The sequence below is a fragment of the Podarcis liolepis genome (assembly GCF_965112155.1).
Source record: "Podarcis liolepis genome assembly, chromosome: 4".
Taxonomy (NCBI): domain Eukaryota; kingdom Metazoa; phylum Chordata; class Lepidosauria; order Squamata; family Lacertidae; genus Podarcis; species Podarcis liolepis.
The window spans coordinates 33,582,439-33,603,995 of NC_139558.1; the positions used below are offsets into that span (position 1 = coordinate 33,582,439).

Genomic DNA, 21,557 nt, shown 5'->3' on the forward strand with positions numbered 1-21,557 from the left:
TTGATCTCCCCTCTAGCTAGCAGGGCAGAGGGGAGGTGAATTGGATTAATAACTGCATGAAATATTGGAAGTAAAAAAACCTCTGCCGTCTCACTCATCTGAAAGTATGAAACGGTCTGCCTTTTTAGCACACTGAACTGACTTTTCCCTGTGAAGCGATACTCTGATACAAAGTTTCCACAGTGCCTGGTTACTGTGTAATACAAGAAGAAATAGTATAAATTGGACAACTGTGGCAGTTTAAAGTAACAAGTTTCCAGCAATACTGACTTTGACTGTGTAAATTTCTTGTTTTATATCCTGGACAATTCCCCTTGTTTTTGTATTTGGAATCTTGCTCTATGGCCATTTTGATTTGCTCCCTCTAGAGGATAAAGTAAAGTTCAGCACAGCCTGATAGTGGAATTTTCCAAGGGAGAATAAATCCCGTGGGAATTGACCTTGACATGAGTGGCTCACAAGAAGAGATAGTCACAAGAGCCAAGACCAAGCAACATCAACAACAACAGCTGCAGCAGCAACAGGTAAAGAAAAGAGGTTCAATTTCAGGCGCAACAGCCGGATCAGCAGGAACAACAGGACAAGATAAAGGAGCAGCCGTCTCTATGGAAGCTGTGACAGATGCTCTGCTCAAGATAAACCAAACTCTGGAGTCTTTGACAAAACAGACTACAGAGAACACACTAAAATTAACAGAAATTTCAGCAAGATTAAACCAGAATACAGAATCTATAAACAAATTGGTTGAGGAAAATGCCACTACGCGCCAAATTGCGGAAGACGCCAAGGCCACGGCGGGAGAGACACAGGAGAAATTAGAGCCGATCGCCAAGAAGGTCTATGAGCATGATGCAACTTTGGCCTTGTGGGAGTTACAGAGGAAAGAGAGGAACTTAAAATTAAGACTGATTCCGGAGAATGAAAGAGACAACCTTGTGGAATATCTGACACGGGAGTTTGCGGATTGCTGGGACCTTGAGGAAGACGAATTCAAAATCACGACTGCCTTTAGATTGGGTAAAAAGCAAGACAGAAAGACCCCGAGAGACTGTTTGATTACACTCAGATCTAAGGAGGAAAGAGATAAAATACTAAGACTACACTTTGAAAAGGCCTTGCAAATTGGAAATTCAGCTGCACAGATCTTTAAAGACATCCCAAAATACATTTTGGACTTAAGAAATTTCTACAAGGACTTAGCTCTTTTGTTAAAGAAAAATTCTATCCGCTTCAGGTGGGAATTCCCACAAGGACTGTCATTCGACTACAAGTTAAGGAAGGTGAAAATAAAGACAATTCAAGACAAAGACAAATTTTTGGCAAGATACCAGGAGGACCTACAGAAGGGGACAGTGGATGTACTTGCAGAACAGAGGAGAGCATTGGATATCCTGAATCTCTCGATTGGACAAAATCCACCACCATCAGAAGAAGAGCAACAACTTGGAGCTGTTGGAGGTGCCCTAGGAAAATAGCAAGATGGCGTTGCAATTCCTTAGCTGGAATTGTAATGGGCTCAATGGGCCTTTGAAGAGAAGACAAGTATTTCACATATTGAATAGAGAACATTTGGATTTGATATGCCTACAAGAAACTCACATAACCAGAGCCCATAGGAGACTACTTATAAATAAAAGGCTAGGACAAGAATTTATCTCATCAGACAAAGTTAAGAAGAGAGGAGTTGTAATATATGTCAAGGAAAAATGGGCTCCAAAAATGATATTCAAAGACGAACAAGGGAGATATCTGGCAGTGGAGATACAAATACAAGGAGAAAAATTTCTAGTGGTTGGAATCTATGCACCAAATGAAGGCAAATCTGACTTCTTTAAGAGACTCCATGAAACCCTCACTGACTATTTGGATTACAATATGATTATCATGGGAGACATGAATGGCGTGGTCTCCACTAACATGGACAAGGCACAAAGACTAACAGTTAGCAAGGAAGGGAGACTCCCTAAGACTTTTTTCGAAATGACAGAAAATATGGACTTGATAGATATATGGAGAACAAGGAACCCTCTGGAGAGAGAGGGAACTTTCTTCTCCCAAGCAATGATGACCTGGACCAGAATCGATCAAATCTGGGTTACTAGTGGAATGGCTCCAAAGATTAAGAAAGTGGAAATCTGCTCAAAAACTTGCTCCGACCATAATGCCGTGAAGATGGAGATGAAACTCACAATAACTGGTCAATTTAGATGGAGAATGAATGACACCCTCTTTCGAGACAAGGAGATTCTCACGGAGGGGCTTGTGTCTTATGCTCCGGAATCAGCCCCTCCCTTCTGGGGTTTCCGTTAAATTTCAGTTAAGAGGGACCAACTGCCTCTTCTTGTTTCTTGCTTCAGACTTGACTCATGTTGCTGTATTTAGTTTCCCTCATTATGTGATTTTGTCACAGTTTTCTTTATTATTAAAGCTTAGTTTACATTTACGTGAGCCACTTATTTTTCTCAAAGAAGAAACTGCTGAGGAAAGGTGTGGAATATCCTAAACTGTGCCTGTGTGGGGATATTCCCAGTTTGCCAGGAGAGCTGATTTTGTTAATCATCCCCCCACCTCCACAACAGAGATAACAACCTGTAATGATGCAAAATATAAAGGAGAGAATCCTTCATTACAGTGACTACTGGTAAATGTTTATATTCAAGAAGCACAGCTAAGGATCAGAGATAAAATTCCCATTTGCCTTGCTATTGTTCTTCAGGATTTTATATAATGGATACAAAGGGTTACATCTACAATGCAAACAGAGTCCAATTTGTTGAAGACATGAGTACTTGGAACTGGGCACATTCCTCCATATGTGGTGGGGATGCAAAATAGTACAAGGCTTTTCAGAGCAGAGGGATCTTGCTGGAATGTAATAAAATCACAAGCCATCCTATAGAACCTTCCCTGACACCTGCATTGTTAACTGCTTTTGATGTTGCTAAAAAGTTGCTATCTTAGCTGCAGCTGGACAGGTTACAGCAATAAATGGGAAAACTGAAGGTGGAGAAACATTTCAAGATTGGAAAAATGAAATCTGGCAATATGCTTTAATGGAAAAATTGACAAAGAAAGCATATGCAATGTGACAAATGAATGTGGCAGAAAATTTCATAGGACAGTGGTAAGGAATCACCCCATGGTTCAGAACTAATGAAGCTGTGGCTTCACAAGGACTTTCATGGATTCATGGAGAGACTGAGTTGGGAAGTTATATTGATTTCCCTTTTCCTTTGTATGTAGCATGAAAATAAAAATAATGGCATTTCCGCAATATTGTATGCCAAAGAAACCAAACTAAACATTTCTATGGACAGTTAGATAGATAGATAATTTATTACTGTCAAAGACCAACTCGCATAACACAATAAAAACAGCGTTCATAAAGATAAAATATACAATTAGAGCAGATTGTAGCAATAGATCATGAGTAAAAATTGACAGTTCCTTTTTTTGTGGTTATGAAGGAAGGAGAGTTCAAAGTAAACAGCAGGAACAACTCTATAGGAACTATAATTTTGTGAGGTCACTGATAATGAAACTTAGGTTGTGACACAAAGTTCCTTTTAGCGAAATTATTAGAAAAATACAGACAACCATTTACCATTAGGGATGGAGGAGGAAATTGATTCACCATGCATTTAAATATGAATCTATTAAATTCACACTTTTTGCATTTCTTTGAATTTTGCAATGTAATTCTCCAACCTACCAATGTTTACAAATATGAATATATCAGGGGAGAGTGCGCATGCAAATGAAAGTATTAGAGAAAATAATATGTCCTGTGGGAGGCATGCCCCCCCCCACTTTGCTTCTTCTCCAGATAAAGGGTCTAGCTAGCTTCAAGGACTATACTGATTTCAGTGGGCATAAGCACACTCTTAAGATCTGTTCCATTGAAAGAAATGAGATTCTGCTTATTCCTGACCTTTGGGTGGCTCTAACCCAAAAGCTTTAATACAGAGAGCAATGAGCTGGAGCCTGAAGTGAATCGGAAGAGTGAAGTCGCACAATTTTGCTGCCTCTGCTGCTTCCGCCCTTTGTGCAGGTGGGCAGCAATTTCGTAGGACCAGTGTCAAGAGGAAAAGCGAAGGCAGTAAGAAAGGCAGCTGAGCATGCAGCAATTGTTTGGCAAACCAACAGTTCAGCAAGAATCTGGCAGAACCAGATCACTGAGCTGGACATTTGTCTGATCATACCTTCCTCTGCAACAGTCGGACATTTTCAGATGGGACATCCACGCACATCCGTGTGCAAGAGAAGCGTAAAGAACAGGTGGTATTCTCTGCCTCCCCATCATCCCAGAGACATGATTGCCACTTCTGAAAATCCTTTTTTTTAAAAAGCCAAACATGGGGAAATTCTTGTATAACTCAGCATGAATAAGTGGCAGATGGGGAAAAAAATCTATCGGATCTGACAGCTCTTGCTGTGCTCGTTTTGGGATGCCGACAATGACCCTGAGACATCCTGGCTGAAATATTTCTTTTGAAGTGAATGAAGCTAGAAAGCGATATGATTGCCCTCCCCTCCTTATTTTCTTTTCCTCGTACTGATTAAAAAGAAGGGGGGGAAAAACACACTGAAAAGTATAGGGGATTGTGTGAGCCTCTGTGAAGAGTATCATTAGCATGTGTTAGGCAGCCTGCCCTTTCTAAGCACTATCAATTAATTGCTATCCTAATCTGCAATATCTGGTCCCCACTATTCAAAGCGCTGGCCGTTTCTGAAATAAAGTGCTAATTGGTCTGGACCACAGGCAGGGAGCTGCAGCAACATGCTCTGTAGCTGGAGGAGGAAGGCAGAGAAAAGGAAGTAGCTGCAGACAGAGGCTTTATCCCCCACATGGAATACAAGCAGATTTCTTGGCCCCATTGTGGTCTCGACTCAAACATGGTTTTGAGGTTTTTCAGGCCATCGAACAAGAGTGCACACTCAAGCAATGCTGAGCAGAAAAACCAAGAATCACAACTAGAGGGATGCCAGAGAGCAAAACAAAAAGGGAGCCCTTCACATATCCACTTGGACCCAGCTTTCTACAAAAGCTAACAAAAGTGTGGATCCTCTAACAAGATACACCTGCTATAATAATAATATAATAATAATAATAATAAATTTTTATTTATACCCCACCCTTCCCGGTTCAAAAACCGGGCTCAGGGCGGCTAACAACAAATTTAAAACACTTTAAAACACTTAATTATAAAAGCAGCATAAAATACAGTATAAAAACATGAATAACAATAATGAATAACAATGCTATGAACTACAAGCCAACCAATTTTACTTTTTAAAAACCAAGAGGCATTGCATTTATATACCATGAGTAGTAATGACGAGCCACCTATTCAGGAGAAGCCAGGTATATGTAGGGAAGGCATTCTGGCTTGAAGTCACACACTGTTCCACATACTGTTGGATATGTCCTAGTCAGGAAACTTGTCATGAAGTTCCTGCTCATCTGTCTGTCTTGGGTGGGCTAGGGAGCTGCAGGGTTTCCATGGTAGATCCTTACAAGTCAAAACCACTATGACATAGTTCCAGATGGTGGCAGTCTGTGCATGGCAGCCTACAGATCCTCCAAGTGTCCCTATTTTCCAGGGAAAGACCTAGATTTACAATAGCCATTCTGGTTTCTGATTTGATCCAGGAAGGTCCCGCTTTTCCTTAGAATGTCCCTATTTCATCAGAGAAATGTTGGAGGGTATGGAAGAGGACATCCCTATTAAGTTGGAGGGGACGCATCTACAGTACCTTGAACCCGATGGTTGCTCTATTCTGGAAGCACCACCCCACCTTCTCTAAGAGCTTCAGTCTTCTGTTCCCACCCCCTATTAGCTTGGGTGTGAGGTCCCCGGCAGCCTTGCCCATTGCTTGTTTCTCTGCCCCCTTCCTTCTTGGCCTCTGGTTTCATTCAGTTCGGGATATTGCTGTTTGGAGTCTCATTGCCTCTCCTATGGACTCTGCTTCTTATTTTGAGGCCAGAGTGGCTTTCTGGAGATGCATTATACAAAGTGCTCCATAAACTTTCTCCCAAAATGGGTATGATTAAAATGGACACTTTTTTAAGCTTACAGGAACGCAAGCGAAGGCAGTTTGTGCGGCAGATGATCCATCTGCGTCCCCAATATGTGATGAAAGAAGAACGAGCACGTTTTGTTAAAAGAGCTTCATTCCATATCTGGGAGGAAAGGGCTGTCGTACTGACTGTTATGGTTTTTAAATAGCTCAGCCGCACTGAGGTGAGCTCAGAAATGTTTCTGTGCCATGAGTCCCATTGATTCCAGTAGGACTTCCTCCCACCCAGCAAGTTTGTGTAGGGTTGCAGCTGCATATTGTTTCTCAGAAAGAAGCACTAGCCACATTGCTCTTCATTGCTGCCAAGTTTTGCTGGCTCGTGCCAATGAAGTCCGGGTTGTTGCTGCTATTGCAAGCACAGCGAACTTCATGGTCATCCATGCCCCCGAGCAAGAAGTTAACTTGATGCTGGATAGGCCAGTTCAAAGCCTTGTTTAATATCTGCATGACTTGCTCCTTTCTGGGGAATCTCGGAGATGTCAAAAGAGCAAATAATGAAGAAGATCCACATCTGTATCCGCTTAATTAATGTAGCATCTCAAGCGAATGGAGAAATAACAACAAATGAGTGAGACTGATTGATTTTAAATGCTTATTCCCTCTCTTTCCACCAAAAGGGGCTGAAGGCAGCCAGCAACATTAATTCTGTCACCAAAGCACAGCCTCTCTCTCTCTCTAATTTTCTTCAATATTAAACAAACAAATACATAAACAGAGAACAAGCACATAGGTCATGAACTTAAAGAAGAGTCCTAACCCTTTAAAAACTTTAAAAACGAAGCTGTGGACTGGATGCAATTAGTTGGGGCTGCCATACATGCAGAATTTCCCAGACATATACGGGATTTGTTGAAAATAGCGTCCTGAAGGAATTTTCCAAAAATCGGTAAAAATGTTGTTGGGGGAGGGGGGAGATTTTGCAAAAAGAAAAGTTCAACAAAAAAGAAAAAACTCAGCATCTTTGCCTCCCCCAAAAGCTGAACAACTTTGCCCCCCCCCCTCCGCCAGATTAATGTCTGGATTTTCACTTTTTAAAATACGGCAACCCTAAGTTAATCATCCTTAGGTCCACTGAAATCAAGCTGAAAAGTTAGGCGTGACTTACTTAAGACCCACTGATTTCAATGGGAACTAACAGAGCAACCCAAACTATAAGAATCCAGCGTAGTCCACCTGAGGGTAAATTATCCTGGTGTAATTTACCACAATTCCAAACTCCCTTCAGGAGTGGAGCTATTGAGAAGGCCTCAGCCTGACAGAGTGAAAAGAATCCTTTACAACTGAGTTTGACTCACAGCACCCTTTTTTTTCCAACTGAGCCTTCTGCTGACTGAACTGAACAGTTTGGAGAGGAGTCTATGTCTGCCCTCACGAATATTGTTTGATTTGATATAAGTTGTTTACTTTAAAGTTATCTTTTTATTATGACTTTTTGTATTGGATCAGATTGCAATTAGGTGTGTGATTGTGGTTGTCTATTCCGTTGTTTCTTCAGCTTGTAAACCCGCCTTGCGTATAGTAATAGAGAGAGGGGGGTATACAAAATAAACGTGAAATGAAAATGAAAGGAGCCATGGTTAGCAAAAGCCTCTGCTGTCCTCCTGCATCCAAATGTTACCCGTAGTCTCTGAGCACTTCTCAAAAGTACTGCACATCCCTAAACAAAACATTTCCCCAAGGTTGGGTCAAACAGCTCCTGCGTTTTCTCGCTGACTAGCGCAGGCTTTGCTGGTCAGTCACAGGGAAAGAATTACAGCACATGAAATTCCCCGCCAAGAGATTTGGGAACATCTCTTAAACACGCAGCAGGGGGAGCCTGCAGACTGCTCTGAATGACTGTTTCCGTAAGTGAAGAGCGCAGGGACTGTGTCTTATTTCTTTCGCTGCTTGTGAGTCACACTTTTTGGTGCAAGCGCAGCATGAACATCTCGCCCCTTTTCCAGTTTGTGGCGGACTGCCTTGAGGATTCGTCACTCAGACCGAAACGTGGCGTTGACGCCCATGTGCTGAGAGTTCAGAGAGATTAGTTTTGTCCATCTCTCCCAGCCTTTTTATTGGGATTTCTCCCCATGGCATAACTCCTCTTCACAATCCACAACCCATCTCTGGGCTCCCTTCCCGTCTTCCTTGAGGGTTTTTGCCTGGCTGAAATGTGTCCTGGAACTCTGCTGAGGTCTCCTGCTTGCCTGGCTAGAGGGCAGAAAAGGGTGTCAGTGTGAGTATATGCAGACATGATAACTTCATTCTCCAGTTCCTTATTATTTTGCACTTGACTTTGCAGGGGGCTTCTGACTTAGGCCTTTCCCTCTGAAATGTACCACTTTTCCTTAGGGTGTCCCTATTTTCTTCAGAGACATGTTGGGACGGCCCTATTTTCATCAGAGAAATGTTGGAGGGTACACAATGGTCAGTTCAGCAAATTGTGTCACATTATAGTGATACAGAGGTCCATGTGAGATATTCGAAAGGCTCCTGGGATGCAGCCCCGAGGGAACCAACCAACCGTGCAACAGAAAGCAGCAAGAAACCCCAAACCAACAAGAGCCTGCACCAAAAGCAGTGCGGCGCTCCTCTCTCTTCTACCTCAAGAGCTGGCAATTTTTCATTTACGTGCTAAATTAGTAATGAGCTTCAGTCTCCACAGTCTTGTTCCTGGTGTTCACCAATGTAATGTAGGCCTCAAGACTCGCCAAGTGAGAATAATGCAATTTGTCAACCATTTTGCAGAGGTGTAAACAAGTGTATCCGATGGAGGCCGGGAGGGAAATCTCTCCGATACCCATGGAGGGGAGTGAAAACATCTACAACAAACATCCATGTTCTCAAGTTTATGTCAATATTTTAAATGTTTACCGTCAAGAGCTTTCATTCTGGGAATAAATGCACCAAATATTTATGTTCTTATACATTGAGAAGTAACATTTGTATGCCCCCCACCTCAGCCTTAACCCCCCTCCCGTTTTCTGTGGTATGTTTTTGAACCAAAGTAAGGACAAGCAGATATGTAGGGCATTGAAATACTGCCCCTGACCAGTGGAAATCCTGTTTCAGTAGACATTTCTCCCTAATAATAACAGCTAGAAGCTTGCTGTCTTTTTACAAATGGAGGCTCACTAGGCCTGATGCTCCGTTAGTTAGAGCAGGGTGCCGATAATACCAAGGTTGCAGGTTCGATCCCCATATGGGACAACTGCATATCCCTGCATTGCAGGGGGTTGGACTAGATGACCCTCAGGGTCCCTTCCAACTCTGCAATTCTATGATTCTATGAAGCTGAGGCTCTCAGAAAGCTTTATTCTGCATTCAGAATCTCACACTGTGGTGTTTACATGGCACTAACCCACATGGTGATCTCTTTGTCTCCATAGTGTGCCATCCACTACCTCCCACCCATTGTCAACACATGGATTTTTTTAAAGATTAATTACCTGCCAGCTTTTGTAATTGCTGTGTAGATTTTCTTGCTAATGGCATAGCCATAAACTTAACGAAATGAAAACTCAGCATCGGGCTGAAGTCAGTGGGGGGTTTGCCACTGATTTCTACTAAGCCAGGATTTCGCATGTAAGTAGTTAATCACACTGTCTACGGGATGCATATCCCAAGGAAGAGCATAACTCGTGAATTCTCAAGCCGTTCCAGAGAGCGGAAAAGAAAAAAAAGCTTGTCGCAGTCATAAAAGGGCCAATAGTAATCCAATCCTAAGTGTTTCACTTGCTATTAATGTCTGTCTGATCTACATAACCTAAACGACACATGTGAAATTCATCTATCAGCACCCTTAGTAGCCAACCTGGTGCCCTCTAGACCTTGTAGACTACAAATACGAACATCCCTAATTATTGGCTGTGCTGGCTAGGCTTGATGGGAATTGTAGTACTCAAGCCTTGGAAGGTACTGCCTGGGCTACTATTTGATCAAGTCTTCCTTTGCAGCAATGTATATATCCTGCTGACCTCTGAGCTCAGGAGTACAGGCCTCAAAGAAGAAAACAATTATTTGGCAAAGATTCGATTCTTCCATTTTTGCTCTGGAAAATTTATTCTGTTTTCTCATTTTTATTTTGACTGGAAATTGCGTTTGCCTCAGTAGTTTTAATGTAGTGAAAGCAGTTTAATGGGTCATCCTACTCCGGCACTGTTATACCGGAGATAATATAATATATTTTGCACATCACTTGGGAAGACAGGCGAACTAATGCCAGTGTATTGGAAGAAGCAAAGATCACCAATGTCGAAGCAATGATTCTTTGACATCAACTTCGTTGGATTGCTCATGTTTTTGGATGCCTGATTATCGTCTTCCAAAGCAACTACTCTATTCTGAACTTAAAAATGCAAAGCGTAATGCTAGTGGTCAACAAAAGAGGTTTAAAGACTCTCTCAAGGCAACTCTAAAAAAAGTAGTATAAACACAAACTGGGAAACACTGGCCTGCGAGCGCTCCAATTGGAGAACAGCCTTTACCAAAGGTGTCATGGGCTTTGTAGATGCTCGAACTGAGGACGAAAGGGAGAAACGTGCTGAGAGAAAGGCATACTTGGCAAACCCTCACCATGATCCACTCCCGCCTGGAAACCTATGTCCCCACTTTGGAAGGAAGTGTGGGTCCAGAATTGGCCTCCACAGTCACTGTTAAAACCATGTTTATAGAAGACAATCTTATTCGGCTACGAGTGATTGCCAAAGAAGAAAACTGGAGATAAGCAACACAGACTCCTTCCCGGAGCGAGAGGGGAGAGTCCCAATTTGTGCACTGTCATTCTAGTAGTTTACTGGGCTTTGGCAGCATATGTCCCTGTTTTGGTATTTCAGAACCAGCAATGTGAAAGGGTCTGAAACCCCCTGTTTTTGGGTGTATATACCTGTGCACATCAATCTTGATACAAGATATCAATAGTGCTTGGGTGCTATTACTTGAATACAGGATGTAAAGCTATACTAGTTCATACAGACTCAGGCCCAAATAGCACTAGACATTTAAAGCAGCACCTCACCCCTTCAAACAGTGCCGTCTTCCTCCAAAGAACCCTGGCAACTGTTTGTTTAAGGGTGCTGAGAGATCCCATTCCCCTCACAGAACTATAGTTCCCAGACTGGTTTAACAATCAGCCTCTCTTCCCAGGAGAGTCTGGGAGCTGAGGGAAATAGGGGTCTCCTAGCAAATCCACTACATAGGCTTGGGGGAAATAATCTGGAATGGATTTAGGGGTGTTGGAGTCTGCAGGGGGAAAGGGAGGGATAATATTTTATTTGCTGCCAGGACATCAAATTGCATTGTACCTTGGAGTTTTCAGTTGCTGCCTACTCTGTGTCGTTGCTATGGCAGGTGTGTAGCTGAAGAATGTGATACCCAGATAGTATTGGGGTTCTGAAAAAAATAAAATAGTTTAAGCCATAAGTGCACCTTGCACCTCAGGCTTAGCAGGAAAAGTTATCCATTAGGCCTGTGAGGCAACAGTCCACTCCCTACTCGCAGCTCTGAAGGTTGTAACAGGCAGACAACAATAGTTTACTGAGGTTTTGTAGGGGTTTTTGGAACATCTCATTTTGGGTAATGGATAGGACTGCTGGGCAAGAGGTTAGGAAATACTTGGCCAACCCCCCCCCCCAGCAAATACTGTGAGACTTTTAAAATCTGCCATGCGCTAAGAATAGGACTCATATTGATGACCACCAAGAGCCACAAAAAAAACCCTTAATCAGTCTTGTGTAAAAGTGCTGGTGACTGTTGGAATCATTTTTAATTAAGCTAAAATCCCCACTGCCTATTGCACATCAGCGCTACATTTCCAATAGTGACTTGAAGAGCAGACAATTCAGTTACCTAATAGATTTTCAACCAGTGGGACTGCGGTTGGGGACGTGTGGGAGGAAAATTAGAGCGATAAACCATGATTAAGCCAGAGGATTTAAAAGCCTAGAAACAGGCAAGAATATGAGCAAGGTGGGTGGATGGGAGGGAGGGAGAGAGGGAGGGAAGCAGCTTTTGCTGACTTTACCCGTTTCATCCGTTCATACTCAAACAGCAACACAGGATTTCACTGTTGGGAATTAACTTGTAAATCTCACGATAAATATCATGATAGAAACTACGAACACAGGAATTGGTGTGTTTGTGCCGTGTTTGTGGAGGCAAACTCATTCCCTCCAACATCTCTCTGATGAAAATAGGGACATCCTATTCAATAATAATAATAATAATAATAATAATAATAATAATAATAATAATAATTTAGGCAGCTTCCAACATATACAAAAACATAATAAAACATTAAATCTTTAAAAACTTCCCGATTCAGGGCTGCCTTCAGATGTCTTCTAATGGTTGTATAGTTACTTATCTCCTTGGCTCGCGGGTTGCATTACTCCATACCCTCCAACATTTCTCTGATGAAAATAGGAACCTCCAAAGGAAAAGCGGGACATTCTGGGATCAAATCAGAAACTGGGATGGCTTCTGTAAATCTGGGACTGTTCCTGGAAAATAGGAGGGTCTGCAAGCTCAGCTTTCTGGCAACCTTTTCTTTTGTATTGACACATTTACCTCAGATTGAAATTCAGATCCAGCATGGAATGATGCCTCTATTCAGGCTGGCTTTGGACATTACGTATATTCAGGCATATATTCATTACATATATTCAGGCACCTAGCTTATTTATTAGTTATAAAAATTGTCACCAGATACTTAAAAAAATATATATCAATCAATTATGTTAATTTGAAAAACCTGAGGGTAGGCTAGGGAGAGGGAATAGCTTTATTATTGCCATGGGTGGGGGGTTAGTCAATTAGCACTCTTGCACAGCCAGTTTCCGCTGGAAACAGGAAGCACTGCATGGACCTGAGCTCAGTTCTTTTGAGAAGAGTTTACATATGTCAGAAAAGAGAGAAAGCGCAGTTCCATAGGAAGCCCAGTCCCCAGGCTATGAATATCTGTATAAAGCCCATTAGGGAGAGCAGGGATGGGGAGGGAACCTGTGGCTTGTCATATGTGCTGCGTTGCAGCAACCACCAGTCCTGCCTTAGGCATCATTTAACCTATACTGGAAATGGATGGATGAGGTCGCATTATTCCAATGAATATGTTGCAAGATGACAAGGGTCAAAAATGGGTTTTGATTCCTGCATTACAGGGTTTGGACTAGATAATAATGATTTTATTTATTTGTACCCCACACATCTGACTGGGTTGTCCCAGCCCTTTGAGGTCCCTCCCAACACTACAATTCTATGATCTGAAGAAGAAAATGGGCTCTTTTTATGATTCCGGCAGTTTGTCTTCATGGCTGCGTGTTGTTCAACCCAGGAACAATATTAATTCTAGAGCCCAGCTTGATAGCTAACTCTAGTGGAAGAGTCACAGAATACTCTGGCGCTGAACCAAGCCCTTGAGGCTGCAGAGTCCACATGGCTTGTCAGAGCACATCCTGCCACCGCATGTCGAATGTGCAATCCTAAACGACATGAGCAATCCTTAAAGACATCTGTGAGAATTTTGCCACGACTTTTCATGGCGCTAAGATCTGACCCAGTGGGAGCTGGTAGAAGTTACAGCCCAACAACAACAAATGTTGTTGGATGAAACCAAAACCTGACAACAAATGTCCTCAGCAGGCTTGATCTCCTTTGAAGTGTTTATTTCCAAATCGCCAAGTTCTTCTTCTGAGTTCATCCAAAGCTGCAACATGACCTCTTTCAATTCTGGGGAAATTCCGAACTGTCTCCAGTTCCTCACAGATACTATGGAGAATCTACACCTTAGCACTTCTGAATCACCAATGATGTAGTCCTATGCATGCTTACTTAGGAGTAAGCCCCACTGAATATAGCGGCACTTACTTATGAGTAAGCACACATAGGATCGCACTGTTAATGTCTCTCTGCCAAATCAGACAAATAATATTATATGCCAGTCTTTTATGCTAAATCACTTATTTATTTTCATTCAGTGGTCTATTTTACTGCATTTCCCTCCTTAAAATGCCTTTACCCACTCTCAGCCCTCTAACAAGATAGGATTAAAAACAAAATAATAACCATGCATCCAAGATAAGACAGGACCTGAATTCATTTTCATCACTGAAACTTGATCTCAAGCTGCTGAGTGAGGTCATCTCAGGAGCTGGAACGAGGAGGTGCCATCAGTATGCTGATGACATCCAAATCTGCTTCTCATTTACATCTCTATTAGGTGAGACACTGGAAGTGCTGAACTGGTGTCAGGGAGCAGTAATTGACTGGATAAGTGCCAATAACTGAAAGCTCAGTCCTAGCAAGATGGAGAGGCAGTTGGTGGGTGGGACATCCACCCAGATAGATGTTTAGGCTGCTCAGTATGGGCTTCCACTCCCCATTAAGTCAGGTGGTGCTGTGGTCTAAACCACTGAGCCTCTTGAGCTTGTCGATCAGAAGGTCGGCGGTTCGAATCCCCGCAACGGGGAAAGCTCCCGTTGCTCTGTCCCAGTTCCTGCCAACCTAGCAGTTCAAAAGCACGTCATAGTGCAAGTAGATAAATAGGTACCGCTCCGGCGGGAAGGTAAACGGTTTCTCCGTGCGCTCTGGCTTCAGTCACGGTGTTCCATAATGCCATAAGCGGTTTAGTCATGCTGGCCACATGACCTGGAAAGCTGTCTGTGGACAAACGCCGGCTCCCTCAGCCTAAAAGCAAGAAGAGCGCCACAACCCCATAGTCGCCTTTGACTGGACTTAACCCTCCAGGAATCCTTTACCTTTTTACCTTAGTCAGGGCTGGGGAACCTTTTAGGTTTGGGGGAGGGCAGATATTTATCCCCCTCCCCACCTGTGGGCCAACTCTGACACACTCCCTGCAGGATTCTACCCTGAACCTCTACCCTTCAGCTGACAGTTGGGTGCGGTTTGGGGGTGGCTGCTGCTGCTAATGATACCATTTTTGTATATTTTAGAACTTTATTGGTATCTTTATTTTAAATTTAATGCAGAGATAGTTCAATTTGGTTGTGTACTTTTTATTGTTTATTACTATTTTTGTTATATTATGTAATTTTTTTCCTGTTGTAAGCCGCCTTGAGCTGGTATTTAACTATGGAATGTATGTATTTATGTACCTCTAGCACAAGCCCCACAATTTCCCAAGCATATTATATCTTCTTTCAAGGGTCATAGTTGGTAGAGCACGAGACTCTGAAACTCAGGGTTGTGGGTTTGAGCCCCATGTTCAGCAAAAGATTCCTGTATTGCAGAGGGTTGGACTAGATGACCCCCTTGGGGTCCCTTCCAACTCTACAGTTCTATGATTCATTGCAAATGGCCCAGACTTTAACAAAGAACTGTACCTTCACCAACGGAAGAGAGGATAACATCTTTGCAACATAGATCTTCATTTATTTCTTATTTTGTCACAATACACAAACTGCTATGGTTGAAATATTAAAAAAATGGAGGAAGGAGGGCCACACCTGTAAATTTTCAGTATTGCTATGTCCTTGGCAGTGTAACATCGTACATACGGGGTTTTTGTTTCTGATGGATTTCCTAGCTCTTTGGTTCCATGCAGACATCCCTTGCTCCCTCCCCCAAAGAAACTCGATGGGGGATGCCCAATTTTTATTAAATCAGTGTAGGATTTTCCCTGCCCCGGATGGTTGAACCAATGGTGACCACATTCACTTGTTGGTAGAAATCCAACAGCTGCCACCTGGTACATAACAGGAGCCCATAACAGAAGAGAAGCAAATAAAAAAAAACAAAAACATATTGCATTTGTATAAAATGAGATGAAAAATAAATACATATATGGATTTTCTTCTTTGTATATAAAGCTTTTCTTTTCAACATGTTGTGCTTAAACATCCTTTCAAAATAAAACTATGTACCTTGACTTTCTGTTCCAGCATTGGAAACAGAGCAATACTATACTCTTGTGCAAATAGAAAATACAGTCGTAACTTGGATCCCGAACACCTTGATACTCAGACGTTTTGGTTCCTGAACGCTGCAAACCCGGAAGTGAGTGTTCCAGTTTGTGAACGTTTTTTGGAACCCAAATGTCCAATGGGGCTTCTGTGGCTTCCGATTGGCCGCAGGAGCTTCTTGTAGCCAGTCAGAAGTCACACTTTGGTTTCCGAACTTTTTGGAAGTTGAACGGACTTCCGGAACAGATTCCGTTCAGCTTCCAAGGTACAACTGTATGCGCTACAATGCCTATGTCATAAACAAGTGGACTCAAGAGGTTCTGTATGGAAGAAGCCACCGGAAGCCTTTCCTTCTTCTTCCTGGAAACAGGTTGAGGCCTGCTCCGCCGAGCCTTTGAGGTCCTGAGAACCGCAGCTGCTGGGAGCTGCATTGTTCCACCTTCCATTTTGTAAACTGCTTGATAACCACGGCAGTTCTCTCTCAATGCCGTTGAACAATGAAGTCGATGTGATCCAGTTCAACAAGCTGAAGTCCGCCTGGTCTGCTGTCGAGTTCCTTTGGAATGTCTCATCTAGTAAGTTCGGCTCCAGCTCCGAAGTGCCTTTGTGAAAACCCAAAGGTGTTTCCTCTTGACCACGAACTGACAGAAAACACCCATCCCCCTCATATAGCTGAGCACCAAGAGGGGGAGCAGGGGGGTTTAACCCTGTGGTGGGTATGGTCTTTGGTTGTTTAGCTTGTTCTTTCCCTTGCTGAGATAACCTGGAGGGACTGTTTTGGCAACAAGCTTTTAAAGAGTCGCCGACGAGGGAATGCGGGGTTTCGGGAGAGTAATGAGCGCAGGTGTATTTGTGGGGACCGGCCTCCTTCTTGGTGTGCCATCTGTTTAAAAGCTGGTTGCGAGCATCTGGGGGCATCTTGGACAACTGGCGGCCGAGCTGAAGCTGGGTGGGGAACACCGTCCCTTGAAGGGTTCTGTACAGGAACCTGCCAGGGATATGAAAAGGGCCACACAGGACTAAATAAGTCAATGAACCGAGAAAAGAGAATGTACCAAAAGAACACTGTCCCAAGTACACTTTGTCTGAATGATGGGATGATCGGCTAGAATGCCATTTGAGGAAAGGTTTCCCCTTTGAGAGAATGGAGAAGGTGAGACCCTTCCTCCATCAACTACTTTCTGGTTTTCCCGTCTCTGTCATCATAATACTAGGGAGAAATGGCTGGGCAATTTTCGATGCACTCCCTGGCCCTGAATGGGGTAACTGTGCCCCTGAAGGACCAGGTGCGCAGCCTGGGAGTCATTTTGGACTCACAGCTGTCCACAGAGGCGCAGGTTAATTCTGTATCCAGGGCAGCTGTCCTACCCGTGGACTGTCTTGCCAGAGTGGTGCATGCTCTAGTTATCTCCCACTTGGATTAATGCAATGCACTCTACGTGGGGCTACCTTTGAAGGTGAACAGGAAACTAATCCAGAATGCGGCAGCCAGACTGGGAGTGGCCACAAAGACCATATTACACCAGTCCTGAAAGACCTATGTTGGCTCCCAGTACGTTTCCAAGCACAATTCAAAGTGTTGGTGCTGACCTTTAAAGCCCTAAATGGCCTCAGCCCAGTATACCTGAAGGAGCGTCTCCACCCCCATCGTTCAGCCTGGACCCTAAGGTCCAGTGCCGAGGGCCTTCTGGCGGTTCTCTCATTGTTAGGTTACAGGGAACCAGGCAGAGGGCCTTCTCGGTAGTGGAGGCAGTGGGCATGACCCAATCTCTCCCCATAGTTCATTTCTATTATACAGTGGTACCTTGGTTCTCAAACGACTTATGTGTCAAATGAATCGGCTTCTGAACGCCACAAACCCGGAAGTAGGTGTTCCGGTTTGTGAACCTTTTTCGGAAGCTGAACGTCCAATGTGGCTTCTGCTTGAGTGCATGAAGCTCCTGCAGCCAATCGGAAGCTGCGCCTTGGTTTTTGAACTGTTTCGAGAGTTGAATGGACTCCTGGAACGGATTAAGTTCAAGAACCAAGGTACCACTGTACATAAGAATCTGCACACATCTCTTAAAACATATTAACGCATAGTGTCTTTTGTTATGTGAATTTAGGTAGGGTTTTTATTTATCTGTTCACAAATCTGCTTTGTTGTGATCTATTTGATATTCATTTCATATATTTGTTATGGCCAACGGCTAAAAACAAAACAAAACTATTGATTCATTTGGGCTTAACAGCTCTAGGACACATTTTGATTATTTCTGCATATGCACATGCCTGCAGCTTAGCAATATCTTCACAAAAGAATGAAAACGAGGTCTGTCCACTAACAAATATACAGAAGAAGAAGGGGAAAAAATACTTTACCTCGGAAGCAAAGCAACAGCAGGTGTTATGAAGCAAGTCAGATAAAACATAGGATCTCCCATCAGCTTTTCCATGGTCCAGTAGGGATTGGATGGAGGGTAACATATTGGGCAAGACGCGTTGTAAAGGAGAGCAACAATGAAGAACAAAACAACGCTGAAGACACAAGATGACAAATGCAGCCAAGTCTAAAAAGAGAAACATCCTCAAAATTAATGTGCAATTCCGGAATGCTGAACAACATGGCAAAGGATTTTCACAATGGCTGTGCTCAGATGTCATGATAAACCATGGTTTGCTGTACACAGGGAAATTGTGTCTGGTCCTCTCCTCCTAGCTTGCACTTAGAGCAGGCAATAGGCAAACCTGGCCCTCCAGATGTTTTGAGACTACAACTCCCACCATCCCTAGCTAACAGGACCAGTGGTCAGGTATGATGGTAGTTGTAGTCCCAAAACATCTGGAGGGCCGAGTTAGCCTATGCCTGACTTAGAGGAAACACACCCTGTCTTAGCAAATATATCTGATCATGGTTTGCTGGAATGAAGCAAACCATAATTCCTGCTTTGAATGCAACACTAAGCCATGGATTGCGATTAGTTTCCTTCATATACAGGGTGAAAAGGAGTTGGGAGGTTATAAATTTGATGCGATGGAAATTAGGACATGAGAAGCTGCTTTTTTTATCTATCTCTGGGCTTTTGTTACCATTGACCATGGTATCCTCATGAAACAGTTCCAGGGAACAGAACTTGGGGATACAGTGGTGCCTCGGTTCTCAAACGTAATCCATTCCAGAACCCTGTCTGGCTTCTGAAATGTTTGAAAACTGAGGCACGGCTTCTCATTGGTTGCAAGAGCTTCTTGCACTTAGCGGAAGCCGCATCGCACGTTCGTGTTCCAAAGAACGTTCGAAAACGGAAGCATTTACTTCTGGGTTTTCGGCGTTCGGGAGCCGAAACGTACGACTCAGTTCAGAAATCTGTACTGTGTATCACTACAGATTGTAAACAATATACAATAGCTCCACAAAACTTGATGGGGAATTGTTTTCCCAATTCCTAATTCCAACCAAGCAATATGTTACCTGGCAATGTAGCTGCCGCAGTAGCAGCACTGGAATAGCTTCAGGATGTTTTAACAGGAAGCGATTCATAAATGGAATAAATAGCACCAACACACAAAACTGTGGTCCTAGACACAAATGGCTCGCAGCAAGAGTTTCATGACTGCTCCATTTGGAAGGTTCTTATCCCTCAAAAATGAACTGGCAGTCCCAGAAGAGGGAAAATAAGAACTGAAGGAACAGATAAGATTGGAACGAACCATAAAAGAAGACCCAAGAGGGTGTGTTTGTGTGAGGGGAGGAATACTGGTGACAAGTTTATACTACAACCTAGACAGCTGCTTCAGGCTTGGCCAGGCAAATACTAGCAAGCGACAAAGATTTTTCCTCACTGAACAGCAGAGGTTCCCTGTCTGTCTACCCTCCCATTCCACACCACAATCAGGCGATAATAAAATAGTTCATTCCTTCCCACATTTGGGATGATTCTGTTTCGTTTATACGCACATAAATATGCACAACCGGAGCAGATTGGGTGTTGCTCAATAAACTCAAATGTTTGAGATCTACCCTTAAAGGGGTAAAAGGAGAGCTCTAACCACCAATTGGCCTGTGTAAGGCAAATGAAGAAGTGGCGACAGTGGTCATTAGGAAGTATGCTGATATCATCACTGTTTCTCCTTAACAACTGAACAGGAGTTCAAGCACTGGTTACTAGAAGATTAAATTACTGCAGCGTGCTCTGTGGGGCTTCCCTTGATCTGGAAGCTGAAGCGAGTGCAGAATGCTGTGGCACAATTGCCGGCAGGACCCGGTTGGGATATAACACCTCTTCTCAGAGACCCGGACTGATTTGCTGCTTATTTGCTACCAAATTCAAGGTGTTACTATTAGTATATACGTAAAGCCAGTTCAGTTAGGACCGGTTCACTTGCAAGATTGCCATACTGGATCCCCACTTGATTGCTTTGAATGCCTTTTACAGGCACCACTTAGTATTCAGTCTGCATGTGAAAGAAATGGATCTTTTAGTGTGGCGGCTCCCATACTCTGGAACTCCTTGCCTGCTGACATCATTGCAGGGGATCAGACTAGATCAGTGTTTCCCAACCTTTTTTGGGCAAAGGCACACTTGTTTCATGAAAAAAATCTCGAGGCACACCACCATTACAGCCCCGTGACGTCAGCGCGCAGCGTCACACCGGGAGGGACGCACGAAAGTGTAAGTTTCAATTTTTCCCCCTCCCCCTTGCCTTCCTTCTGTGCCAACCGCCAAAAAAGCCAAGAATCGCGGGACCGCCGGCGGAGGGGGGGAGGGCGAGCGGAGGCAGCGGCGAGCCCCGTTCCTCCCCATCCGCCCCATTCCGTGCAAGGAGCGCGAACAGGTGTGAGAAGGGGGTCAAACCTGCGGGCCGGCGCCGGGGAACCTCCAAGCTTTGGGGGGGGGGGGAGGAGGCAGCAAAGCGAGGCAGGAAGGAGAGTGCGGCTTGGCTGGGTGAGCTTTGGCAGGGGCAGGGAATGAGAGCCGCGAGGCGGGCGCTGCAGACAGAGGCGCTGCCCGCCGAGCTCGCAGGCAGCCAGACGGCGAGAGCCCCGCGCTGGGCAGCCTCTCCTCGCCGCCGCCGCCCCGCCTCTCGCCGCCCACTCGCGCCGGGGAACCTCCAAGCTTTGGGGGGGGGGAGGAGGCAGCAAAGCGAGGCAGGAAGGAGAGCGCGGCTTGGCTGGGTGAGCTTTGGCAGGGGCAGGGAATGAGAGCCGCGAGGCGGGCGCTGCGGACGGAGGCGCTGCCCGCCGAGCTCGCAGGCAGCCAGGCAGGCAGACGGCGAGAGCCCCGCGCTGGGCGGCCTCTCCTCGACGCCGCCACCCCGCCTCTCGCCGCCCGACTCGCCCGCCTCCCTCCAGGCAACATCTCGTGGCACACCAGGCAACATCTCGCGGCACACTAGTGTGCCGCGGAACAGTGGTTGAAAAACACTGGACTAGATGGCCCCTGGGTTCCCTTCTAATTCTATGATTCTCTGACCAGGCAGGTGCCGAGCCTCTTGGGCTTGCTGATCAGAAGGTTGGCGGTTTGAATCCCCGTGACAAAGCGAGCTCCCATTGCTCTGTTCCAGCTCCTGCCAACCTAGCAGTTCAAAAGCATGTCAAAGTGC

At 44.3% G+C, this 21,557-nt stretch overlaps 2 protein-coding genes across 2 annotated transcripts in view; one reads left to right on the forward strand and one right to left on the reverse strand.

Moving 5' to 3' along the window:
* Nucleotides 1-21,557, forward strand: part of LOC310706258 (uncharacterized protein) — an 86,549-nt gene that overhangs the window by 43,265 nt on the left and 21,727 nt on the right. The window lies entirely within an intron of this gene.
* Nucleotides 15,427-21,557, reverse strand: part of ATP10A (ATPase phospholipid transporting 10A (putative)) — a 125,682-nt gene continuing 119,551 nt past the window's right edge. The window contains exons 21-22 of the mRNA XM_083501628.1: nucleotides 18,339-18,526; nucleotides 15,427-16,965 (exon numbers count right to left, since the gene is read on the reverse strand). Of these exons, the coding sequence (XP_083357754.1) occupies nucleotides 16,272-16,965; nucleotides 18,339-18,526 (882 nt within the window). The 3' untranslated portion in view covers nucleotides 15,427-16,271. The remainder of the gene's footprint in view (nucleotides 16,966-18,338; nucleotides 18,527-21,557) is intronic.